Source organism: Parus major, chromosome 3 (assembly GCF_001522545.3).
Source record: "Parus major isolate Abel chromosome 3, Parus_major1.1, whole genome shotgun sequence".
In the NCBI taxonomy this organism is placed as follows: Eukaryota; Metazoa; Chordata; class Aves; order Passeriformes; family Paridae; genus Parus; species Parus major.
In genome coordinates, this window is record NC_031770.1 from 30,985,741 (window position 1) to 31,013,645 (window position 27,905).

General features: G+C 39.9%; 1 protein-coding gene and 1 long non-coding RNA gene across 7 annotated transcripts in view; both read right to left on the reverse strand.

Annotated features, from left to right (window-relative positions):
• Positions 1-1,086: 1,086 nt before the first annotated feature.
• On the reverse strand, positions 1,087-9,007 carry LOC107202603. 2 transcript variants are annotated; one of them, XR_001520751.2, is made up of 3 exons: positions 6,468-9,007; positions 3,648-4,250; positions 1,087-2,959 (listed from the first exon to the last, which is right to left on the reverse strand). It is a non-coding gene; the product is annotated as an uncharacterized LOC107202603 (long non-coding RNA). The 2 variants fall into 2 exon arrangements; XR_001520750.2 differs by having other exon boundaries at positions 3,648-9,007.
• Positions 9,008-21,558: 12,551 nt separating this feature from the next.
• CNST (consortin, connexin sorting protein) overlaps positions 21,559-27,905 on the reverse strand; it is a 49,871-nt gene continuing 43,524 nt past the window's right edge. For all 5 annotated transcript variants that reach the window (XM_033512599.1, XM_033512596.1, XM_033512597.1 and 2 more), the window contains 2 exons: positions 27,425-27,560; positions 21,559-25,865 (listed from right to left, as the gene is read on the reverse strand). In XM_033512599.1, the coding sequence (XP_033368490.1) occupies positions 25,660-25,865; positions 27,425-27,560 (342 nt within the window). In that variant the 3' untranslated portion in view covers positions 21,559-25,659. The remainder of the gene's footprint in view (positions 25,866-27,424; positions 27,561-27,905) is intronic.

A 27,905-nucleotide genomic window follows, 5' to 3' on the forward strand; every position in this document is an offset into this window, starting at 1 on the left:
CAAAACTTAAAAATTTGTAATAAACTGATCCATCTAGACTGGGACGAAAAAGAGGAGCTCGACCTAAAAACTGCAGACAAGCCAAGAGGCTTGCCACTTGTGGCAGTTCAGTAATGCTTTATTTATTTTACTTTCATTTTATTTTAAAATTGAAATGTCATCTAACCTTAAAAACAAATAAAAAATCCCAACATTGAATCATAAAATCTTTTAGGTTGAAGAAGACCTTTAAGTTCACTGAGTCCACACGTAAGTCTAACATTGCCAAGTCCATCACTAAACCATGTCCCTAAGCACCGTATCTACATGTTTTTTAAATATCTCCAGGGATAGTGACCCCACCACTTCCCCCTGTAGCCTGTTCCAATGCTTGGCCACTATTTCCATGAAGAAATTTTTTCTAATATCAGTGTAAACCTCCCCTCCTGCAACTCCAAGCCATTTCCTTTCATCCTGTCACTCGTTTCCTGGGAGAAGAAGCCAATCCCCACCTGGCTACACCCTCCCTTCAGGGAGGTGTAGAGAATGATAAGAGTCCGGGCCTTCTTTTCTCCAGGCTAAACAACCCCAGCTCCCTCAGCTGCTCATCATCAGACTTGTGCTCCAGACCCTTCACCAGCTCTGTTGCCCTTCTCTGGACACTCCAGCACTCCAATGTCCTTGCAGTGAGTGGCCCAGAACTGGACCTGGCAGTCGAGGTGTGGCCTCACCAGTGCTCAGTAGTGACGGAAAATCACTGCCCTGGTCCTCTTCCCCACACTATTGCTCACAAAGCCAGAAAGCCATCGGCCTCCTTGGCCATCTGGTCACAAGTTGGCTCATGTTCAGGTCCTTTTCCACTGGTCAGCTTTCCAGACACTCTCCCTCCAGCCTGTAACACTGGAAGTGGTTGTTGTTACCCAAGTGTGGGACCTTCTTGATCTGTATGTATGCATACATATATATATAATATGTATATTGTATACATACATATATTCAACCAAATATATATTTAGACAATTAATAATAATACTTTAACAAAGTTACTACTACCTATTTTTCTTATTTCTAAATTGGAGATTACAAAACAACAGATGGCAGCCAATATTACTTTTGGATTCCATCCTTTTATTTTTTAATAACTTCTGTGAACATTTCTATTCATACACAGCTCTAAACAATATCTTGAGAAAAGGAAGTGAAAGCACCATTGACGCATAGAAGCACAACAGAGGTCAAAGCTTTTGATTTTCACTGGAGCTCAGGCTCTTCCTTCCATATTTACTGCAGTTACCACTTCTCACACTGAACTTGAAACACGTGTATGAAAAGACTGATAAAAGTATAATTTTGTAAGTTCAGGGAGACCAAACAAGACAATATAGAGGAAGAACACATTTTCTATGGTGAGACTAAGTAATAACTGGTGCTGCACTAGAATGATCTACAATAAAAGTATCCACACAGTAAATTAAGGACTTAAATATCAGACTTCTCTTGCTGAGGGCTCTGCAGTACCTCACAGCTCAGAATTCATTTTGATGAAACAATTAAAGATTTTAAACTTTCTCCCATACTTGCACAGAAGTAATTTAAAGGCTGGCAAGAAATTAAAAGTGAAAATATTCAGAAAATGCAAACTAATCTATATTAAAGCAGTTAAAACCTGGAATGCAAAAAGAAACAAGGATAAATGTTTTGCCCAGAGGATGATAAATGTGGGAGACATTAGCAATGTAGAGCATCAGACTGCATAGAAAGAAATAAAAACCTGTGTCCATTTGAAACTTTCATTTAAAACACTGCATTCCAGTTCAGCCACTTTGTTACAAATTGAAGACAGTTGCATGAAAATCATCCAGGAAATAATGAATTTTCCAGGAACAGGATTGGAGACATCTTCCAGGAAAAAAATAAAATAATCCTGGGTTCATGGTATATATTATAAAGTTTAAAATAGCTACAGAGGCATGATAACACTTTGGAAATATCTGAGGATGGAACTTTTAGGGATGGAAGGTGAAAGTTGGAGCACAAGAAGAGGTGCCACCTGAGCAAATGTGGCTGACAGTGACCAACACAACACATCCCTCACAGCAAGGGAGGTGTCAACAGGAGAACAGGTCCTGTGATTTGTCAGGTGCCAGTGGACAGGATATCTGGAACTGACTGTGTTATTTTGTGACAAAGCACCAGAATGTTAACTCTGAGGAAGCCTTATGCTGCAACAAGAGGAAGTGGATGGCTGGATAGATCCCCTGTTCTTTTCTGTCTGCAGTCTTCAGTGTTAGACTGAATTGTAAAATTCTCTAGCCACCTTTCCCTCAAGTATCTTGTGAATATAAGACCAGAGTCTAACAGTCCTTCAAATACTCCTTGCATTTTACTTAAGCAAGGTCATTATAAAGGGAAAATGCCTGTACGCTCTAATTAGCTGAAACTGCTCACAGGTAAGAGCCTTCAGTTCCTTGATGTTATTTTCTGTACTCTACTGACTTGAGCTGCCTACAGAACTCCTTTGGGGCCAGTTCAATGCCTGGTCCCACACCCGGGTGCTTCTGTTCAGTACATCTGAATGGTCTGTCAGTGCTCATGCAGGGTATGCACAAGTACTTTTCTTCTCTCAGCTTAAATACTGACTGTTCACAGACAAAGAAGGACTATCAGATTATCCAGTTTACATACTGGCAAAAACATAACTGCTTCTTTTTTGTTACATTTACAAATCACAGCTGAACTACACACATATAACTCTTTGTAAAGGGCTTGTAGCTATTTTTAGAGTGGTAATATATTCCATCTTCTGACCTCCAAAGACTTCTTTTTTTCTCAGTACTATCTTGAACAGCTCTGGTGGGAGGCCACCTATCCACAGTACCTGTTTCCTTTTGGTTAAGGGTTAGGAAAGATGGTCCTTCATAAAACACTCCTCTTCATCCCAAAAAGTACAGCATCTCAGTGCAAATCTCCCTCTCTCATTCTGCAAGCAGAGCACACAGTTATTTCTTCTGTTCCTATAGCAGTTTAAAAACCTTTTTGCCATCATAACTGCCCTGGAAGCTACCCTCTCTGAAGTTAGTTGCAAATGAATGGTCTGGGCTGCTTACAGAATTACTGGCAAAGGTATCAGCAAAACCAAGATACATATCTTATAAATGTATATGTATCATATAAATTTGCAAAAGCACAGTGAGATTTGATGGCAAGGTTTATTCTACCACAGCTACTCAGATAAAGCACACAAAGGAAAATCAGATTAGAACCAATTTTAAATGATTTATTCATAGACTGGGGATCCAAAAGTGTAAATATAGAGAAGAGCAAAGATGCCAAAAGGCAAAGGGGCCCCTTTTGCTGATTCATGAGGTTCAGAGTAGACCCCCTTGCCAAACTTATTGTCAAACTTGATCAATGGTTTATGTCCAAGGAATGTAGCACAACCTAATCACTGACTAATTTAACATTTACAAAATGATCCAATACGATTTGCTATAAGCACAACAGTAACTTAATTGCAAATCTAATTTAACTATGAATGTGGAATGGGAACACTCATAGTATGTTTGCTACATGCAAATCAATTCACACATGCACACACACAGATACAAAGAAGATTGTACAAAGGTACACCTGTGAAAAATTCCCCCTGAGTTCAGTGAGGTACTCACATCGGATGCCTTTGCATTTCTCAACAGCTGAGCCTTGAGGAGGGGGCGGTATCAGGCCCTGTCGTCAGTGGTCCTCTGAGTTGTTGAGCTCTAGAGATGTCCCACTCTGAGGGAGATGTGGTGCAGCCCAGGGGATCTCAGGGGGTCTCACTTAGGGCCACTCTTTACAGGGCTGCAAGATGATTTACTCTGGTCATCAGTAAATTTCCACTGTGGCCACAATCCAGGCCGGTAGTTACTGGAATTTTCCTTGAGAAGTCTAATAATAATATTATTCCTCTTAGGCTGTTGCTCAAACAAAAATAAGTTTTCAAAGCTGTTTTTTTAGAAAACAGAAGCTCGTTAGGCAACAGAAGTTCCTGGGAGCAGACAGTTTTTCTGATAAGCTCAGGGGGAGCTGACTGCCCACGAGCCAGTAATCAAGGCTGAGGCCTAAGGAGTGTCCCTGAGATCGTGAAGAAGCCAGAGAGGGGTAAAGGGCCAGATCTTGCACCACCACAGTGCTACATCCTCAGGAATTACCAGAGATTGAAGGGCAGGGAGTTCCTGATAAGGTGAGAAGAAATGGTGCAGTGGTGGAGTTTTTTTTTATCCCCCCTGTTCCTGTGAAAAAAAGTGGGAGAAAAGAGCACACCATTCAGTTTTGTGCAGCTGTCTTTGTTCTGTGTGGATGTTTTGTGCAGCAAAATTGCTGCAGAGTTTTGGTAGTGAGAGCAGAACTTCCAATGGTGCTCTCAGCCACAGTACCCTGACAAGGTATTTCTATGCTGAAATAAGGGGGCTAAGCAACACTTCAAAGCTGATCCCTCTGTGTCTCCCATGTAGCTACTGTTCAGCAGCCCCTAACTGATCTTGGCACAGCACAGCTGCAATTGAATTTAGATCTGTCTGTAGTATGGACAAAGGCAAGGTGTCTTCCATCTTCTCATAGCAAAGATCCTAATAGATCCCTATTGTCTGTAATGCTGGAATGGGGCACATTTTTCAAAATCTTCTGTTCACAAATAGATCTCATCAAGGAGGTTTTCTGAGAACTGCCGCAAGATTAACCAACGATTACATTTTGTTCATTCTGTAGAAAGCAGAAGTTTAAATTTCAGACCACTGCCTTGCTTCACTACTGAGTTTGGTACTAACCTAAGCAGACAGTGCATGGAGCCTTTACTGTGAGGATGGAAAGAACAAAACCACAGAATGTAATGCAGAGACAGCAAATTCCCCTTGTTTTGTAGAACTGGCTGCTCAGCAGCATGAAGGGCCAGTTAACTGAAATTTGAGAAATCCTAAAGAGCAAAATGGTCATACAATGTGAGGAATATCTGCAGTGCAGAACTTTTTGGCATGTTCTTGAGAGACCTGCAACACACACGTAACTCTGCAAGGTCTGTCTAGAGCCCTGCTCTGGTTTGTGCCAGGACAGAGTCTTGCTTACCAACACGGAGAAAATTCTCTCCCATTTTTTTGAATTTCTGGATTATCATCAAGTGTTTAACCTGGACTGAGAACCAGCTATTCAGCATATTACTTGAATAATTTCTTATTTGTCATCTACTGAAGCTGGCTCAACTCATATGAAATAAGGAATTGACTTTATTAACCTTTTTCACTATGACTTGAACATATGTGGAGTGATAAGGGTAAAAGTCCACTGTCTGATCCTCTCTGACCTCCTCTTGGAGCAACTCCCCTCTAGCAGAGTGGCTAAGACTGTCCTAAGTGTTTTGGATGATTTTTTTCAACTCACATCCATACTTTAGTCTTCTCCAGCAGAAAAAGCTCCTAAGGCCTGCCAGACAAACTTTATTACAGGTGTTTTTTAATAAGAATTCAGCTCACATGGCACAGCAGCAGATCCCAAGTCTGCCACGTGCTGACTCTTGCCTGAATGAGAGCAAAGGCCTCCACGTGAGCAGCGACTTCATGACATGGGGAGGACTGCTTGATGGCAGATAATACCCGATAACCTACATTGTTAAGGGTCTTTACTCCTTAATCACTTCTTAGATAAACACTTTCCCAACAGCACTTACAGTGACTCAACAGAGCCTTTCTGCTGCATGAGTGCAGCCGACTGCTCCTCTCAGAACGTCTCCAGCAGCGACACAAGCGCTGCACTCTCAGCTCCCAGCAGTGGGGCAAGGAAAGAGAAGCACAAAGTGTAAGGTGCAGCACATTGGTGACACCTACCTAATGTGCTGTGGGTAGGTGAGAGGGTTAGGTCGGGGGCAGAGGGCAAAGGTCGGGCTCTGGCTGAGGAGTGTTGCTCTGCCAGGAGAGTGTCTGAGGCAGGTACACTGGTTTGTAGGAACAGGACGTGCAGCAGAAGGGTGTCAGTACACGGATCTGAGGTTCTAGTGAAGGGGAAGAAAGCACTAGCAGGTAATAGGCAGGCAGGAAGTGAAACAAAACTCTTCTGACCCATTTTTATGGTTTCAAAAAATGTATTCCGGTAATATTTACCAGTGCTAACAAACAAAATAAAATTTGAGGTTTCCCTGCCCAGCTCAGTATTGATTTGCAAATTATCTGCAGTTGAAATCTCAGTGTACTTTTCATAATGCAGGCTATGTAGCTGCCCACACGGGGACTGTAAGTTAATCAGCTGGAGAGATTTATCAACAAAACACGCGGCAAGTAACAGGGTGAGCTGTAATAGCTCCTTACCAAGATCAGAAATTGTGTCTGGGCTCCCTCTAGTGAGATGTGTTGGTTTTCTACTCGGAGATAGCTACGGGCTACCTATTCAACCTATTGATTGAAAAAGCTAAATTCGAACACAAATGCTTTCAAAACAAATAAACAGGCAAAGGATCTTTGTACCTGTACAGCAGCAGTTCTCGCCACTTCTGCTTCACAAAGCTAAGTTCTTCTTTTCAGAAGTTTCTAGAAAAGCTCAAAAGACCAAATGCAGTTTTAATGTTGATAGAGACAGATTGAAACCAAACAGTTTCCAAACCACTTGGGAAAACAAAATCAGCAAGGCTGTATAAATTCCTGCTGCAGGTAGGAGAGATATTTTCTAAACGTGGAAGGGAGTGTGGTAGTGTGGTTTTGCCACAATGAATGCAAAACAGCTGTCAGAAATATGGCTGGCATACAAATCAGTTCACTTGATAGTTTATGCAATAAGCAAATGGGTGCATCCCTAACTTTTTAAAAAATCAGACTAGTCAATTTTCTACATGACATATGAAATCCAAGACACAGACACTGTAAACCTAAAGAGGAGATTTTGCAGATCATTAATTCCTCACAAACACCCCTCCCCCTCCTCACCCAGGATCTGGCATCCTCTCACAATAACATCCCATTTGCAAAGTTTGGAAAATATTTGAATTTGTTCAAATTTTACAGTAATTAAAAAAAAAAACTAAAATAGAAAAAAAATTCTCATGGAATATGCAGCTTGAGACGTTTTTTTTGTTTTTGTTTTGTTGGTTTTTTTTTTCCTAATGTAATTTCTCTATCTTCCAGTTTAATTATTTCCTCCTGGAATGAGGAATGGAAGGGACGTTTTGCATTGTATGCAATGAGTTTAAGCTATAGAGGAATATGGAACCCCTTGTCTTGGTTGTACTCTCTTGTCTAGGCACTACTGGCTGCTGCAGCAAACTGTGGGCACCAGCAATACTGTTCCCAGCTGCTGATATTCTCTGTCTTGTTATCATTTTTGCTATGCTCATGCGACTGCATTTTACTGCATCATTCAGCCACAACTACAGATGAGCTTCTGTTATATATATTCTTCCTTTTTCAAGGTACCTGTTTCACCAGAAAAACTCTTGTCTCCTGGATATGTGCCACTAACAACCTTTTACAGTCCTACCCTCTTCTGGGTGCAGCAGAGAAGTAGTTCCCTCATAGCTCCTGCCTTCCCACTGCCCTGCCTCACCGAGAGCTCATTTCTGGAGTTCTCAAATCCAGACACACATTTAGGAGCAGGCAAGAGAGCAGCCATGATGTAATCAGTGCAGAATGAGAAGTTATCCCACCAGGATGAGTGAAAGCTGTAAAGTTAATTTGCCCAGGTGAGGAAGGGGACAAAGAACCGGAGCCTTGCATTCAGCATTACCAGGTATTTCCCTGCCCATCACATCAGGCTCACTAACAGGAGTTTGTTTTTGCAAAGGATGTCAAGGGGAAACACCTAAATGCTGTGATAGTAAACCACTGCACTGTCTACCCACGCCTCCCAGGCTAGTGCACCATTTAATCACGCACTGAACATTAAAAAGGAAATTTCCAAGCAATTGCTGTACCCTATCCTACAAATCCCAAGAAAGTAACAGCCCCACTGACAGCTGTGCTTAGTCACCAGCTCTACCTGCTGCATAATTCCAAAATGCAAAATTTCCTAAGTTTACTTTAAGCTGAAATTACTAACACTGAATGCACAGTGATACACAACAAAATATATAGCATGTAGAATGAAGGTAATTTGGAACACCGTGATCAGCTTTCATTTAGAGGAAGAATATAATGCTGAAACCATCTGGCCTGTGGCTATGAAAACACCAAGGAGACATAAAACCGAGTTAATGGCAGCATGCCAAGGCCTTGTTAAAAAACAGCACATCACTAAAACAAAGCAACTGCTGATGTAGCACCAGCAAAGGCTCATTAATGAGCCTGTAGACAGAGTGCTCTTATATTTCATTATGTGCTTAACAGCCATACCTGCCTCTGCAGAAGAAAGGTAATTTCTAATAAACACTCTCTCATGTCCTTTAATGATTCTATACCAGTGGTAAACACTAAGAGCTCTGGTTGTCCTCCTTAGTCCATATTTTTTACACAACACCCTGGAATTTAATTTTTTTTTTTTTTTTAATTACTAATCATCTTTAGAGGAATAAATAACAAGATGCCTCAGGTGAAGCTGAAACTGAAACTGGGACATTTTAGCTTAAAAATAACTACAGGCCATGGATACTAAAGTACTATGTTCTGGGTGCTGGTATATAAGATATAAAGTTATTAGAGAGCATCTAAAGGAGGGCTGTGAAGATGTGAAGGGTCAGGAGAGTAAGCCATGAGAGACGTGGCTGAAGGCACTTGGTCTGTTCAGCCTGGAGGAGACTGAGGACAGACCTCACTGCAGTGACAGCTTCCTCCTGGGGGGAAGAGGAGGAACAGGCACTGATCTCTTCTCTCTGGTGCCAATGACAGGACCTGTGGGAATGGCCTGGAGTTGTGTCAGACCAAACTACTTAATACAATGAACTTTTCTTCCTAGTTCCCAGTTTGTAGTGCCTCCATTCTGGGGTTTTTATTTATGTCTATATCTAGAACTAATTCTGATTGTCAAATCCAATATGTTTTCTTGAAGACCTTGAATTACAAGGCCTTATTTTCATAGTTTTGTCTGGTATGTTTTTAAAAACAACATACAGACATCATATTTGTTGAAAGTAAGAACAATGTAAGAAGATTTTTGTTATTACCAAATGCTGTTTTAAACAGAGAAGAGACAGGTAGTTTAATTAGAGTTTATTTTTTCTAATTTTGCAACCTGGTTATTAAAATTTATCTAAAAGGTGTAAAACTTTTGATTGAAGCTGATTCACTTTCTATTAATGGTGGGGAAAAGAGAAAAGCTTTATTTAACAGAGTTTCAATTAACCAGCTGTCTAAATTCTGCTTTCCTTTCTGACTCTTGGTGAAAACACCAGCACACACCTGCATGCCACTTTCAGTTTCTGTACAGTGTCTATAAAAGCTGCAGTTGGAAGATTTTGTGAAGGCCAGAAGAGCTGAGTAAGCCCAGTTACATAGATGTTCCAAGACCATCTTTTGTTAGTTATCCAGCTGAGAATTAAGAAAATATCTGATGTTTCAATAGGGTCCTTTATGCAGCTCTTTCATGTAAGAGCTGTTTGCAGGGCAGTCTGGTGCAAGCCTGTATTTTGCTGCCTGTGGTTCAAGTCAAGCCTCTGCTTGACTTGTGGTCAACTGTATTAACCACAGTTCCCTCGTTAACTTCCAATTTAAATAATATATTCCTCTTGCCTGAAGAGTGGGATGTAAAGCTTCATCCTGTGTGGCAGCTGAGTCCTTCTCCTTAGATGCTGAAGATCATCAGATGTTGTAGGAGATGGATCTAATATAATCACTTTGTGTATTGCAGACAAAGACAAAAAACCTTAAGTGCATAACTTGTAAAATTCAAAGGCAGATGAGGTATGGCAGATGAGGTATAGTCATGCCATGGTGCTGAGTCAGGGCAGGTTTATGTTGGATGTTAGAAAAGGTTCTTCACCCAGAGGGTGGCTGGGACTGGAACAGGCTCCCCGGGGCAGTGGCCACGGCACCAGCCTGACAGAGTTCGAGAAGCGCTTGGACAATGCTCTGGGGCACATGGGGTGACTCTTGAGGTGTCCTGTGCAGGACTAAGAGTTGGACTGGATGATCCTTGTGGGTCCCTTCCAGTTCGGGGTATTGCACGGCTCCCCCGTGGCAGGACCAGCAGGTGGCACCGCCCTGCTCTGCTCCCGTCAACAGGGCCAGGACCGCAGAGAGATCTGCTAGGATCGACAAGGAGGCAAGGAGAGACAGGAAAAACCCAAAGAAGGTTTGTAAGGGTGTAAAAGGTCCTATCTTTAAAGCGGCAGCCTGAAAAGTGCTTGCTGCATAGAGGTCAACATTTGTTTTGAAATAAAAATCTGGATGCTTGTTTGGGTTTGAGGTTTCTTCTTATCAGCATTCTCAGAGACTGAGACTAATTTTCTTTTTATGGGAATTCTCAATAATCTCTCAAATCATCAGGCCACACACTCCTTGTCTTCTCTCTCTTGCAGGGGCCGTGGAGAAGAGTGAAGGGATGAAAGCAAAAATAATTAGTTCTGCCAAAAGTAAGGCTGGGGGTGTAAGCACAACTAGACTAAACATGAGGGGCACTCTTGTATCTGGCCTCTTATTTGAACAAGATTGTCTCTAGATTTCCCATCTGTCCTTCCTTCCAGTTTTTGGAAGCCATCAAGTTGTGCTCAGCACTCGCTCCTTCTGACACCATCCTCCACTTGTGTTCTCTTCTAATTTACGTCCTCTTTGCCTTATCTCTGATGCTGAAAGTGGCAAATGTGCAGACAGACCACAGACCACACAATCTCACACTTACCTGCATGTTATTGACAGACAGGAAGGGAGTGGACATCTCCTCAGTTTGATGGGGCAACATGTCACCAAGAACTCATTTTGATTCTGCACAGATGTCTTTCAAAAATTGGAAGAGCAGTTTCTTGTGTGTAAATAAGAAGTCCTCTTTTGTGCGTGGTGTCTATCTTCCCAAGGTCCTCCAGGTGGAGGATTTTTCAAGGACTTTGTGGTTAGAGTTGGTCACAAAACATCTTAAAAACCTCTTAATTTTTGCAATATCTCTTTTGCTGGATAAGAGGTTGACTTAACACTGGTCAATGGATATAAACAAGTAGTGTCTGTGTACACTCTGATGGACAATAAATATTGACCCTGAAGTATTTGTATATAGTCTAGTGAAATTAAAGCTTTTTATGTTTAAGTTATAGTTTCTAAGGCTTCAATCTTCTTAAAATATTTGTTCCTCCATAGCCACAAGGGACAAAAGTTTTAAATTAAAAAATTCAGATTCTAGTAAGAATACACACGAATTAGCTGAGACTACAGAAACACTCTTGGACCTGGGATAAAACATAGGGGGTTGAAAACACAACACGCAGAGGGAAGCCTTTAACTCTGATTATCAGTCTCCTAGAAACAACTGATTGCATAAAATGTCTGAAATCTCAGTTAAAATATTGTGTAATCACCTAGCATCAGGTAAGGATTCTAGACTGAATGGAGGACACTCCTAAACAAACTTTACAAATAAGGCCCATGAAGAATTTCTGTCTCTTTCAAATCCAAAAACTGTGGCTGCAATGTTTTCAGTTTTATTCCCTCCCATTCCCCTGGGCTCTTTTGTTTTCTCCCAGGCTGAGCTAGTGTCACTCTTAAATACAGCTGCATCTCTCCCTCACCCACATAATTCCCTATGGCAGCTGGGAACAGAAGGGCAAGGACTCTGGTGGCTTTGGGAGGACACAAAGGTCTCCATGGACTGTTTCTGCATCCATACTTAGAAGGGAAAACAGCAGAAACATTAATAGTGAACATGTTATTACAGACTTCAGCTTTAATCATGGAGAAGTTCCAGGAATGTTGCTCTGCGGATCCTGCCACCTTAAAAACCTCATGGAGGCACTTTGGGAATTTGTCCAAGATTCCACCAAACTCCTGGCCAAGCAGAAATACCTTGGATCTGCACCAAAATTTAAAGCATAGTAAAAAAAAAAATCAAAAAAAAAGGAAATAAAAAGTTGAACTTACCGAACTTACCTTGAATCCACTGGAAATTATAATTACTAACAACTGCATTTTCCTTACAGACACCAGAGATTTATGCTGATTTACGTGTCCAGGAAATGAGTCATTCATTGATGGAACCGGGACAAATTCCCATTCTAGGTGGAACCAAAAAAAGTCATAGCCATCACCCTCACAGCTGCAACCTCTTGTCCAAGGTCAATTGGATCCAGCTCCTCCCCAAAACCTGTTAGAAGTGGGACAAATTGCCAAAAGGTTTTGAGAGAACCGATTGCTCCTCCCAGGACAACCAAAGAGAGAGCAAGCAAGAAAGAAACAATCACCTAGAGGGGATGGCAAGAATCACTCAGATAACCTGCTTTTTAACCTGCTTTTCTGTCTTCCACTTTTTAACAGGGTCACTCATTCTGCGCTGCGTTGCAGAACCAATTACACAACGTGTGTTTCAAACCTCTAATTACTGTGGCTGCTTCTGCCTTGATATTGCTGGAGGGAAACATCCGTGCCACGAAGCTGTGGTGTCCGTGACAGCTACATCATGTGCCATGATGGTCAAATACTGATCCATGACTAAATTTCAGTGTCACCCTTCCTGGCAGTAATTACACCTCACAATTAAAAAGGAGTCATCATCAAGACTGCGTGCAAGGAAACTGTTTTCATGTGAAACAAGGGACTCAATAAGAAAATATTGTAACATAAAATAATCAATATAGCATATATTGTTTTTAAATTCTCAAAGCATGAAGCTCTTGTGATAATGAATAGTCTAATTTTTCGTAACTGGAACTAGGTCAACAACAAATTAAATTACCCAGCCAGCATGAAAAAGATGAATTACTAGAAAATAAAAACCTGCCATTAAAACAGATTTCCAGTCTCTCTTGTTAAACTCAAAGGAAAAAAAGAGTGATTTCAAGACGTTAGTGTCATGAAAAGGAATTAGGCAGTGGCTTGCTGCTTTCCCCCTTACTAAGTTCAGTGTTACAAGAACCAAAGAGATAAAATTTGTTACCGGGGTGGTAACATATAGAAACAACAGAAAAGTGATAGCAGCCAGTTATAGGTTTCTTTCAGTATGTCATTTATTGAAACAATATGAGATTGACAGCTTGAAATTAAATCATGGTGTCAAATCTTAACAATGAGATATTTTTCTCTTCTTTAGCATTAAAACAAAATAGTCAAGAGTGTCTCAAAGCACTTTACTAGTTTTAGGTATATGTCAAATGTACTTGAAATCAAATTCCTCTGTGGGGCTCACTGCAGTGGTGAGAGGGAAATGGAGCACTCTAACACCCCAGCCATGGTGTGGCAAAGTACGGCGCAGTCGTGCTGCTGGAGCCTGGGGAGCTGGGCTGCTCTTCACCGCTGCTCTCTGTGGGTCAGCAGCACATTCTGGGGAGATGGAATAAGGCAGAGCAAGGTCTGCCCATGTTCCCAGTGGCTCTTGTCTGGGGAGAGACAGGTCTGTACCAAAAGTGAAGCAGAACCTGTGCACTGCCAAGCAGTATGACACATAATGTGCTTTAAATGCTAATTATAACAGCAATAAAATAATTGTCTCCAAGATTGAAAGGTCAATGACAAATCTATACAAGAATACCTGTGTAAGAACAGTTGTGAGCATATAAAAATCTGGCTTTGCTCTAGCTAGAGATGGTGTCGCAAGTCTATCAAACGCCTTTTTCCATTTTGCTGTGATTTTGTTTTGGAAGAAAATAGCCTAACACTCAGAAGTGTTCTGATTTTGATTGAGCTGAATATTTTAAAGCAATGCATCTCTGTTGCTTCTTCTCCAAAGAGCACTGTCTATTAAGATTGTAAAGTCAATGCCTCAAATCCCAGAAATAAGACTGCTTGAACTTTGTGATTTGGGCTTTTGGTACCTATGTGTTACGATGCTGTCTTTAATTACATTAGCATATCCTGTTGTTTCAAGGATTCCTGTTCATGTAGTCACTGGGAAGCTGTTCAGTATTCTTTTTGCCTTCCTTACTTAAATGAGTGGTTTCAGGTCTTAGTTAAAATTCCTCCTCCACATCAGGTCCTGCTTATGGAACTATTCACTTGAAGTGATGGATTAGCACTAATTTAACTACAGAGTTTGAAGGCTTTCTTGTAAATATTGAGGTATTTAAATATTGAGGCCTTTTAAAAAAAAGAGAAGGCTCTGCCAACAATTTTGCATAATTTGAGAGAAGGCTGCTTGAGAATGCACATTAAACTAGTGCAAGCTAGGCCAAGTACAAAGACCATGCATGGGTCATGTGCTGGTTTGAAGCAAATTTGAAATTCAAAGCTAGTTACACCTGAAATTTGCAGTACACCTAAATGAAAATGTTCTTCCAAAGGAGGAAAACTCAGAAGGAAGAAAGTAACTTATCTTATGATATATGCATTGCTGGTGACGTGTCCAGCACAGTCTATCAGTAATTTACTTCAAGAAAGCAGTGCTCCTCACAGTAACAGAAGCAGCAGCAGGAGTCTGATTTTTTTTTTGAGAATGAGATATTTAAGGTCAAGAGACAATGAGAAACAAGAAATAGCCTGAAGAAAGGACAATACAGTTACACCCCTTGCTCCTCTGTCTCTCTCCAGTTTGAATAAATTGGTAGCAATGAGTGTTTCATGACAAGGAAAACCCCATTCATACGACCTATTTTCATCTAATTACATGACCTACTCTTTCCCTCCCTCTCCACAAGGCTTTTTTGCCATTTATTCAAACATGCCCTGGAAATCCTGAGGTGCTGAAAAGCAGCACCTCAGTGAGATGTGCTGAGATAAGTACCTCAGCTCACAAAGATCTAACAATGAATTTTAATAGGAGCTGATAGGACTATTCATCTAACATCCAATTCTGGTTTTCCTGTGTGACATAGGGATAGACAGATTAAATGGTGGTTTCTCTGTATTTAATACTCCCAGCATCAACTGAAAAGAGTAGGATATGCATGGGCCTGAAAAATGGGTCCACAGAAATGTAACAATATCTCCAAAAAATGTGTGCTACCTGCTGTGACCATAATCTTTTTATATTTCAGTCAGAGATTATGATACCATCATTCTTCTCTGCCACCACCTGGGTACATATTTGGAAGAAAATGGGCAAAACCTCTACCTTCTGCACAAAAACCTATAAGAAAGTGACATACAAAAAGGGGAAAAAAACCCCACAGAACCAATAAGATGCCTGAATTTCTCTGCAATCAAAGGCAGTTTCCACAGCTAATACCTGTAACAAAAGGGTGCTTCTGGAGGCAGCTGCACTGGAGAATTTCTAGGTTGTGTTTGAACTGGAAGGTGTAACTTAATTTGGCTCATTTCTTCCTTTGTATCAGCCTCCCACATGATTTTCAAAATTTCCAGTGAATAGCCTATGATGGGCAATTTCTCAGTGAACTTGAGAATCTAAATCACTAAATATATCTAAATCACTAAATCCCAAATAATACTGTCACTACACTGAGTCACATGTAGCAAAAACTTAATTGCTATAAATGTGAGATTTCCACATTCATTTTCAAAGCTTTTAGTAGTGACACTTGAAAAAACAACTTGGTTGTGTTTTCCACAGTTTATTTCTGCCAACCTCCCTCTTCTTTCCCCATCCTTTGGAGAGACCACCAGCAACATTAAGCCCATTAAAAGCTCTGCTCCTCTTTAGGTGGTATAAAGTGGGAAGGACCAACAAGTCTGCGCACTGCAGATACCAGAGACTGAAATCCGTCAAGTAATTGGCTTTACTCCTCACTCCCACAAGGAAATGCAGAGATGCACAAGCAGTTTTTATTTCTACAGGTATCTTAAAATAGCTGTAAAATTTCACAGTATAGTCATTATGAAGTTAAACACCTCACGAGAAAACCCCTACAGCTGAATGCAATTTATTCACCTGATGGCACAGCACAAAAGCTGGAAAAAATATTTAAGTGCATCTCCCTATTTTTCCATACATCTTTCCTATAGCCCCTCTGAAACAGCTTTCATATTCACAGAAAACTCAAAAAAGAAAGTGAATAACAAGAAGGGTTTTCTTCCTTTCTTTTCTCAGATGCAGGGTTCTTGCAATTACCTGTGACAATGCAGGGTAACCATTTCAGTCAAAGCGTGACTAGCAAGTTGCTGATATTGCTTAAAACATTTTACTTCTGAAATTACCATGACTCCACTCACTCTAAGGATCATTAGAATCTAGAGTTCTGCCACAGGGAACTTCAGAGAATTCTACATGCAGCGTACTGAAACACAGGAGAATTAAGTGATGTGCTTAAGACTGTGTAGGAAATTTGTGGAAGAGCAAATAATTAAAGTTCCAGGTTTGTGTTCTTATCGCTTCATCAACTCTTCCTCCCAACTACTTCAAACTGTGTCACAGCACAGCCTTTTTCAGTCACAGCCATTTCATTCTCTGACCGTATTAAAAAAAATTAAATTACGGAGCCAGTTAGTTAATAAGGATTTTGTCCAGAGGCAGGTATGAAGATTTGAGGAAAATTAAATGGAAAAGAATATAAGGATTAGGGAAAAAAAAACAAACAAAAAAACCAACCAACAAACCAAACCATACCAAACCAACCCAACCCAACCCAACTCAAAAAAAAAACCACCCCCAAAAAACCTGCAAAGATAGTAGTTTTCTATTTAATGGTGCAGTTCAGAACAACAGCCAGAAAATAAAATTAAACTTACCCTGTCTCTAATTTAGTGTGACCTGTTAAACCATATTTAAATTCACGACTGTGATGGGAAGTGTTCTGTGATGTAAGTGCCACAGAGCGTGGCCTTTTTACCTTAAGGAACTTGTTCATATTTGAATGATCCTGAAATCATGGGGCAGTCTCAGCAGCACTGCTTCTACTCAAAACTTTCTACAAGTCTTTTTAGGGTTTCCACAATGCTTTTATTCAGGGATCCCAAAGTCTTCAATCCCTTGTACTACATAATCTACTTATTGAGTATCAGCAAGTTTAGTACCACAGGACACGCTGTGCAGACTCTTCTGTGCTGGACTGTGGGCAAAACCATTTCAGGCTCAGTTCTAAGGAACACGACTTGTTCTCCTGGGAGAAGAACATTTGATTCACAGTTTTGGGGTTTCATTACTGAAACTGCAAGTGTCTTTAAAGACAACTCTTGGCTGTTGTGTTAAGCTTTGAGAGACTTGGTCGTCTCTGTGGTGAAAGGAGCAAAGGGAAGATTACTTCCCTGGCTGCTCTGCACTGAGAAGTTTTAGCCGTGAAAGATCCCAGCACAAATTCCAACAAAGTGACAGACTGAGCTGGCAGTGTGGGTGGGCTGTGCAAGGCTTGCTACGCATTGCAAAATTCAGCTAATTCACTGAAAATATTGTTTCATCATCCTATTGCATGACTTGATAGGGATGGTTCCTTTTAATGGGGCTGTTTTATAATACATGAGTCACTTAATGGCCATCTACTTTGCCTTTGTAGGTAAATCATGGGCTATTGCCCAGTGAATTGACTCAGGAAAGTAATGCCCTATTTATGGAAAAATACAAGAGACAGTACACACCAAAAAAACCCTCAAAAAGCATTGCATAATTTTCTTTGCTTTCAACCAAGGGAAAGCTTTCAGTAACACAAAAATTGATATGAAAATAGGGTTATTAAAGTAATTTTTAGGGATGCCAAGAACATTTGAAATTATTTTCATCTTTCACATTTGCAGACAGTGATGACAACATCCACTCTATGGTCTAAACATTTCTGTGCTTCACAAGAACTTCATTTCTGCCGGGAGGCAGACTCTGGCGACTGCGGCTTCTTTCCTTTGTTTCCTCCCTCTTGGCACAGCGACAGGTATTGTGTGAAGCCCAGCAGAGCTGAGAGATTGTGCCTTGATTAGGATTCTCAGCAGGGCCTATTCTGCTGAGAATTGTTATTTCCCTGGTACCTAACAGAGCATGAGTAGTAAGGGTTAGATGGTGAAACACAAAGTAACTGCAGACAGCCTGAGCCTCATTTTCTGATGATAGAGACTGCCATTATACTTTGTGTTCCCGCAAGTTTGTGGTCTGTTGATACCATTTGTTTTAATACATGTAAATAGCAACCAGCTACCATGGCTATGATGATATCAAGTACTAAAAATACGCTAAAAGGGCATTTGCAGTTTGCCCCGCATACTAGAAAGGAAATTCATCCTTTGAATAAAATTGATTCCTTAAGATCACCACAAAATTTATACGAACATAAAAACGTCTTTAAGGAAAGTCTTCAAAGCTGTGTGAAGTCAAAGAGACTATGAACAAAAGGGTATTCATTTATCTTCCCTAATCTCTGTTGTCCTATTGGGAACTGGAAACAGATGAAACATCATAAAATAGGATTTATAAGCTCTGATCTTGCTCTTCTTCTTCCTTCTATGTGACCTCATACGAACCACTTGCTCCTAGGGAGTCCTACAAAGAATTCAACAATATTTTAGTCCTTAATTCCTTTTCTTCCCTGATGTCATAAAACTATTGTGCATCTTTTTTCTGTTTCTATAAAATCTGATGAAAAAACCCCATCACTGATAGATATCCTTATCAGAAATATTTTTTATTCTTTCTTCTAAAAATTACCATAGTTGATCTAAGGTCTTTGCTACATTATTTCTGCAGCTCTTTTGCCCATAAGATACTTCATGTTTACCTTTGTGTAACACTGAATTGTTCACCCTTAGTTATCAGTTTCTACATAAATCTTCAGATCTTTGAAAAGTCACTAGAAACCTCAGAATTTGTTTGTTTTGGGTTTTTTTTGCTTTAGAACTCTTTTCAACCATACTCTTTTCTATTATTTATGGTGGGTCTTTTGAAGCAACCTTGCTGGTTTCTCCGATGGTAGATACTGACATTTTGTCTTGCTGAAATTGACTGTATGGATCCTTAGTGATTCAAATGTTCTACTCCCGTTTTTTCTGCAAGTCCCTTCCACAGTGCACTGAATTCAGCTGGCTCAGGAAAAATAGTGCGAAAGTATTCTTGCTACTCTGATAGCCTCAGAGACTATCAATCTCATTAGAAATTCTGGCAGAAAAGCTGTACAAGCACGAAGATTCTCAGCATCATGTGGCAAGATGCATGCTCTCTCTGGCAAAAAACATTAATTCCTGTTTCTGGAAAAAAACAGAGGGATTGGCTTAATGCTGTATTTCTCTAATAAAAAAAGATATAAAAAAGAAAGAAAACTCATTAATGGTTCCTGAACGAAAGTTAAAAAAAAAAAGAAAGAAAAATACACCTTTTATTTTTAGGTGTAAGGTTTACATGGAAGGAAGATCTCACATTGCTCAACTTCTAGCGCATGTATACTTTCACCACTCCTGATGCAGCCACTGCCTTCTTGTGCAAGGCTGCCAGCTCGGGAGAGCAGAACGAATCCTGGCCAGCTTCAGGGGTGCACTGTTGGAAACACAGCATGGGCACCGCTTCCATGCATTGCAAACAGCAACTGTGGAATCTGGACATGTTATGGCAAAACCAGTCAAGCTTTCTCAGTGCAGTACTTGGCACGTGGTGCTTTCTGAAAAACATTTAGCTCTCACTCTGAAAGTTGTTTTTGGTAACAGCTTTAAAGCTGATCAGTCTATGAAAGCACAGTGGTGGGGCTTAAACTCATTTTCCGTGCCAGGCAATGAAATGGGAGACGATCATTAACTGGCACTTGACAGAAGTGCTACTGGAAACTTCCCAGCAGCCTAGCAAATGAGTGCTCCATCAGGGGCCCAACTTGGCTCAAAGACGACACTTTGCTAGACAGCTCCTTGGCAAATAGCAGAGGGAGAGAGCTGATGGATCTGATGTCATGTGAAGATGGATTCAAACTTGTTTTCAACAAGAGCAGCTTAACAATTTTAGATCAATGGAGGACTTTGGTCTAGTACTGGACATACCTTAGAAATTTTGGGTGTGCTTCTGTGCTGTCTCTCTATATTTTCTATTTTAGTCTGTTTGCCACATTAAAAAAAATAAATTGGGATGAACCTAAGTGTATGATTTTGGCTGAAATTCACTGGTATCAATTCAGTAACAGCTGTCACAGAGCAACTGTAAAACAGCATGCATCTACTCCCCACCATCATTTTCTTCAAGAGATGACCACAATATTTGGACATTACTGAAATCAGTAAACCCTAGGCTCATGTTATGACAATATGAATCACCATGACATTTAATTCAAAGTAGTACAAATCACAAATGATATAAAGGAGCCTTAAAACACCAAATTTTAAAAAATTAATTTTTAAGAAAGAACTTTGTAGTTGAGTATTTTAGGCTTCTGTGGGTAGCTATTTTAGAGAAAAATATTTCAAATATTTCATTAAGACACATGGACATCAGCATGCAGTCCTTTAAACACCAGCTGATTAAGAGTAGCACAACAATCAGTGTAAGTTCTGCAATCACTGCTGTACACTGTGAGAGTGTACAATGAGCCAGTGAGAGTCATCAGGAGTTTTTACTTCAAGAGCAGTTGCAATTACTATTTTGGTTTTGCCTGTGGCCTCATTGCTGATTTCTAAATCTTACTATTGAATTTCAGAGTGTAAGGTGGAAGAGGAAAGGGATGCGGGATCCCTGCTTTAATAGAAGAATTCTGGATCCCTGTCAGGAGAGAAGATACTGTGGACAAGAACATGAGAAGAACCAGAGGACAGTGGTAGAAAACACTGTATAGCCTGGAGAAGAGATGATTTCTCTGAGGAGGTCACTAAGAAGCGCTCCTGCAGCAGTGAGTATTGGAAGGATGAGAGACAGAAAATTGAGAGATTATACAGGGTATAAAGAAAAAACCTTTTCACCCTGAGGACAGCCAGGAAAAGGAATATGCCCAGGGAGTTTGTGCAGTCTTCATCTTTGGAGGGTTTCAAGACTGGACTGGATAAAGCCCTGAGCAATTTGGTCCAATCTCAGTTGACCTTGTCTTGGGCAGAAGGTTGGACTGAAGACTTTCTGAGGTCCCCTCCTAACTCAATTCCCTTATGGTGCTGTGAATGATAGAACTGATAGAACATGTGCTATTTCATACTGAAAATGAAGTGGTAAAGTAGAAAGGAGACAGAAGGGATAAAAACAAGGGGAGAAGCATTGCAAAATGTAGCATCAATACACCCCTGTTCAGATCAGAGACTGTTGGATTGACTTGCAACTGTTTGTGCTTTTATTTATTTGAGTTCAGAGAGCAAAATGTCTTGTGACCACTATCCAGGTCACCCACTAATTACCAGGAATTCTGAAACTCACCATCTGTCAATTTGCTTTCACAATGATGCAGTAAGGCAACATTTTAGTACTTGAAACCCACCTGTCTGGTGGCACCAGGCTCTTTGAGGAAGCTGTGTTTTTGTTTAACTATTGAAACAAAGACAAATCACCCAGGGAAACTACACCAAAAACCAGACCAAACCTTAAACATTTTATCCTCACTTTCCATTCTGGTTTGTGCTTGATCATGAAATTCCTATTGGAGGTTCTGTTTGTTTACTTGAATTTCACAGAAAATCTCAGTCTTTTCAGGCATTTAGAAATCACAGTATCCAAAAAGGTTTGTGTATTTTCTTTGGGACAGTTTTTATTTTATTTTTTTTTGCTACAGTATATAAATTACAAGCTTGGGTGACTTTCAAAGACAGTTATTTACTCCTTTTGCTAAAGGAAGCTTAAGATAAATTTGTTACAAATAACTTTGATTCTTTTCAGATGTTCTTGGTTTTGCATTACAGTACAAAGTTGGCAAACACGTTTCCTTAGGAGGGTAACATCCTTTTAGGTTACTGAGTGGAACAGCATCCAGTCACACAAGAACCTGGACTTCCAATTGTACTCTGTTTACTTGACAGTTCAAACTTGCCCTTTACTACCAAGAACCCTAAATGAGAGTTTCACTTTTTGTTACAATACCTCCTACTGCTTGTCACCAGGGCTACTATGCATTTTCCTGGTATGAAAGCAAAGATAATGGGAAAAAAAATATAATTTAAACACAGCCTGTGTCTAGATCACAAACTTCTGCTGGCATATCTAGGCTGTGGAATGTCTGCTTCCTTATGCTGTCTTGAGAAGAAACCCATGGTATAGTGTGGCTACACTACAGCACAGTGCCTTTCTTGGTCTAGTCTAGGCTGTTTGGGGTGAGGGTGTTAATTATGTGGTGATATTTTTTGTCAGCATAATGCTGAATCTACATAAAAAGCCTTGTTGGTTTTTTCTTTATCACAAGAATCGCTTTGAAATAATTATGCTCAAAGAATAAACAGGAAGATGGGGGTTTCTAGCAGAGTGCTGCAGGTGATTAAGTGGCCCAATTTCTCTGAAGGTACACTAGCAGCCTGAAATCCAGTCATATTTTATGAAAAGTTTTTTAAACTATGTATGGAAGCATTTCCTGAATTTTCCTACCAATTACAAATGTTTTCAACTCAGCACAGTACGGTCCTCCTATTGCCAAGCAGAACAGCGTGGCAGGGAAGAAAACAGAATAAATAAAAAGTTACACACAAAAGGCTTTAAAATGCACCAAGTGTGTACGAAGGGGAAGCCTTTTTCCACTGTTTTCCTCCTGAAACAATCTTAGCTGCTGCTTGGTATTATTTTACCTTTAGCAGTAATTACTATTCAAATCCACTTTTCTTTTGGATTTTTGATTTACCTGTCTGTAAGATGCTAACCCCTCAGGTCACCCAGGTGGAAGCAATGTCACCAGCATTCCAAAGAGAAGAGAACACACAGGAAGGCCAACATCAGGCCTACCTGCACACTCTTTGGAGTTCCAACACAAAGCAAATTTTGTTCTGTTGATAGCTGCAAGTTTGATAATGTACTACAGACCATGCAAATCATTTGCACTGACAGAATTGTCACACAAAGCAAGAATTTGCACCATCAGCTTTTCATAAAGGAATGCCAAGAGAAATTGGATCCAGATTTGAACCCTTGGTTGCAATTGAGGAGTGAGCAGCTCAGCCTGTGCACATGTGCCTGCTCTGCTCCCTCAAACCCTGAGAGACTTTGCAGGGGTGGCATCTTGGCAGAGCTTGGGAAGGCTGAAGAGATGCTCCAAGTGACAAGTGCAGGGTGTCTGAGTTACACAGAGACTGGCTGCTCACTTCTCCGTGGCTACGTGTTGGTGAAGTGCTGCCCAACCTCCTCGTGATCTTGTAGGCAGTTCTGCTGATACTCATGAGCCTTTGCACAGGGAATATAGCACAAAGAGAACATACTAGGATTTGGACCACTGATTTGAAACTGAAATACTTATTAAAAATTGCTTTGACTTTAAATAGCTTTACAGTTTTAAATAAAATAATTGTTTTAAAATAGTCTTAATTAAATGAACCTAGAAGTTGTGGATCTTTGATATCCGTGTCTGATATACTTTTGAATAAATAGATCTATAAATACCTCTTATCTTTTTGGTGACGAAGTGCACAAAAAGTTTGTTGTTTTTTTTTTTTTAAGCTGAAATTAACAGCTGTCTCTTTAGGATAAACTTAATATCCAGGAACACTCAATGCAAAGTTATAGAAACCCAAAATATATTCTAACTATATAGACACTGTAAATACATACTTTAACTGAAAGCATGCTTTTTAATTACTCTGTGAGTAAATTGCCAAAAAAGAAAATTAAGCTTCTCTTTAAAAGAAAAACTAAATAAATAAAGAAACAAACCCAGAATTCAAATAAGAAACTGAACCAGCCAGTAACACTTTAAAATACAAAAGTGTCATTCCCTTTCTCCTTTAGAGTAGCCCAGCATTATGATACTCTTGAGGACAACAAACAAACAAACAAACAACCCCCAAACTGCCATTTTCAAGTTTCATTCTAAAAGCAAAAGTTTTCATTAATTTGGGCATTTGAAATTTGCTAGTTTAGTATAAAGCTGCACATGAGGCTCCCTAGGGTATAAATAAACTAAGCCTCCACAGTGAAAACCGAAAGAGAAATCATACATGCAGTTTATTCTAGAAAAAACATGATTTCAACTTTCACTTTAAAAACCCATTAAGTGTAACAGTGCATTAGGAACAATCAAGCTCACTAGAGGGACAATTTGCTTGCAAATGTCAGAAAGCATGATCTTTAATGTTATAATTCTGAGCAGTATCTCAAAGATTTCACTTCATAGCATTTTACAAAATAATATCCTAAACCTGAACACACTGCATCATACAAGGTTAGTAAGCAGGAAATCACAGAGTGGAGTGAAGTGGACCCCTCAAAAATGCTGTTTCCTGAGGTGTAAAGGAATCGTTTCACACTCACACCATCAGCAGGGCTGGACCACTGTGCTCTGTGCAAGAACAGCTGCCACATCTTGACCAGAGCGTGGCCCAAAGGCCTGTGTATCTAATTCTCACCTTCACTGTCCTGTCAGTGTTTCTCTCACCACCACACAGGGAGGGCTGAGCACCAAGTGATAGAAATACCCATTTAAAATGACTCTCTGTACTGATCTAAATTTGTCTGTAAAGCTGATAGAGAAAGAACAGATTGTGCAATACAGGTCCCAGAACTGCAGGGCAAATACATGCAAATGTGCTTTATCAGCTGGAACAAGTGCCCTGGAATACTAACAGATCTGTGGATCTGCAGTGAACCTCTGAATCTCTTCTGCTGGATCAGTCCCACTTTACATAACTTTCACTCATTGACAGAGGCTGCAGCCACATGGTTCCGTGATCCTGTGCACTCATTTGGGATGAATCAGACATGAGCCCTAATTCCAATAAATATTCATAGACAAAGGCAAGGATCATTATTCCCCATTTATGGAGGAGAAACTGAGGCACAAAGTGATTACTCCAAGTTAGTGACATAGCTGGAGGAAAACCCAGTTGGCCCCACACCTGCTACCAGGTGCTTTAAAATGGGCCAAAGCCACTTGATTATTTAATATGAATAATTTACTAAACATCTTTTGTTTCTGTGTTTACTGAGACCAGTGATTTCTTTTTTAACCTTCCATTTCTAAAACAACCTACATGATACTGAGAGTAAAGGTCCAAGAAATTTAGTGAAATCTGCCAGCAGATTTATCCCATTCATGATATTCACTGCAAGCTATGATACAGGGTCAGCCTGGTAATCACCAAATGAGGGCTCTGTGAATGCCACTGCACTCTTCTCACTCCACCCAAATAATTACATGGCTCACCAGGAGAAATAAAATGGATAAAAACATTAAGACTTAGAAAAAAAAATAATGTTTCCATAAAACAGAGACTTATTGCATGATAGCTGGAGGCAACACCTTTGCACAAACAGCTGTAAATTAAAGCTGTCCTTTTACTAAGCTTCCAGAGATTGCTTACACAATGTGTGGCAATGGGAGAGAATACAGAAGACAGTTAATTTTCTTCCTTCTTCTTCACTTGCTGAAGTGGATGAAAAGCTACTTGCCTACTCTCAAAAGGATGAAGATAATAACTTTTTTATGCTCCCATGCCACACTGCTACAGTTGTGAACAGATGTGAACATTTTGCCACCTGATTGCTAAACTAAAATTTTCTTGATTTCTAAGTAAATGGGAAAGTGTATCATCAAATACACATCACCTGCAGGTGGCAAGTGTTAGAGAACTTGAAATCAGTTTTTTTCTACTCTCTCCAGTAGCCACTGGTGAGCTCTCAGCGTGCTGTGTCCACTCCTTCCAGCTATGAGAGGGCTATCCAGTGTTTCAGTTCTTCCACACGCTGCAGTATCTGTGTATAATAGAAATCCATGTTGTCTGCAAATTCAGTACACACAGGGGATTCCATGTCACCAAAGGTGCAGTACAATGCAGTTCCTCCAATGCTAAGGAAAACAGTTGCTATGCACAGCAGGATCAGCAAAATACAGGAGCCACCAGACACTTCATCTGTAAATAAGAGCGGAAAAGGTAAAAAAAGATGCTATACAAAGCAATATAAATGCATGTGGGAAAAGCTGATAGGTTTGTATCATGAATGGGTCAGGAGGTAAACACACTTAATAATGCTCACCATGTCAAAATGACCACAATACATACGAGGAATATTATGTTTCTGTCTTTTCAGAAACCTAAATAATAACATTGCTTCATTTCTGCAGTCTGTGTGCCTGTCCTTGCTGTGCTGAGATCACTGTGAGAATGCCCCACAACCGTCCTTCATGAAATAGTTGAAATGAAACAAAGGCTTGGAAACTAAACCAAATGGAAACATTCTTGCTTCATTTGTAATGACACTGACTGCTTGTGATTACTCTCACATTTTGACTACAGACACAAAACCTTCAGTGCAGGCTAACGTGTGGGGTTATTTTACATCTCAGTTATTCCTTGCATGATTGCTTCTTCCAGAGTAGGAGCAATGCAGAGGTTGCAGAGGTGCTGCTACATCCTCACCACCTCACTTGTCCTTGCTAATTTGTATGCATGAACAAAATCTGCATCGTCTGTCAGACAGATGTGGCTCTAAGAAAGTTTCTGTACTCCCTTCACTGTACACTAGGGAGAAGAAATGGGGTAAAAAAACCATTCAACATTTTTTTTGGTGTGTGTTTGAAATCAAATTTAAAGTAATAATAATAATATACAACTACTTTCCTTTTGAATCACTAAATCCTTGGGAAAAAAACAATAGAAAAAACCCTAACTGGAATTTTAAATAAAATATAAATACTTTAAAAATAATTTCAAGAAAAAGATGGGATAGGGTCTCTTTTTAGGCCATGAATGTTTGAGACACCTTTAAGAATGAATTTATACCATTTAGTGGCTGGCATACACAGTAGATAGCACTTTCTATATCATTAGCATTCAAAACTATTTTTCTCAATATCTCTTCAGTTTGAATAATGAAGACCCTAAACTCCAAAAGAAAGCATAACAGAATAACATACTGTGTTTCTCATGAAGCTATTTAGCCCATCAAAAAGACAGTAAGGTGTAAAGCCAGATTTAATGCCAGCTAGCAAATATGTATGGATGTTAAATTATAAAGCAGGGTTAAAATCTGATACCCTCCAATCTCACGGTGTACTAGAAATGGTTGGAAATGTACTCATGGATGAAGCACAACAGACTTGTTTCTTTTGCATCCATCTACCTACACAGTAAATGGATTTAAGGAGAAAGCCTACACTTCCCACCTCCAAGCAATGAACATTGCTCATAAATTATCTGTCACTTGGAAATCATTCAGCCAGAGGAAAAAAGTAGTGACTTCTCAACCAAGCTTTAAAACTGAACTGTGCTTATTGTATCCTTCTTGTCACCCAAACCTGGTATGGATTAACAATCTTTGATCAATCACCTTTACTTACTAAATTTTAAAAAAACCAATAGAGTATATTCAATAAATGCCTGCTTTGCTGTTTGCAAATATTGTCAATCAAAAAGATTGACAATATTTGCAACCCAAGAGTGCAACCCAATAATTAAGAGCTTTAAACTACCTTGATCCAATGTGTCTTCCATTTCTTGGAATCTCACTCTTCTCTTTGTTTGCCTTTGCTGGACTTGAGCAATTGTTTTTCCATCCCTGTCATCTCTCTTCTTTAGTATAGACACCAATCCTTCCACTGGGGTAATCTATCAGGAAAGTCAGCGAGTGGCACAAGAGATGTTAAATACAGTTCATGCTTTGATTTCCCTCAATGACTCACGGAGGAAACAAGTTAAACAGTTAATAAATAGTTTCCACTCTGTTTTTCTTAAACATTGCAACACTTGTGAAACCTCCTTCTTGAAGATATCAAGTCCTGAACAGACAGGAGAGCTGCAGTATCATTCTGCTGTTTACTGACACTGCTTGCACTTAATTGCTATAGAATTTAGATACACACACACACATTTTCTGCTTGGATCATACTTTGTGTTCCTTTGTAAGCTGACATGGGCAGGGGCAGCGGTGAGGCAGATTTGTGCCAAAATCAC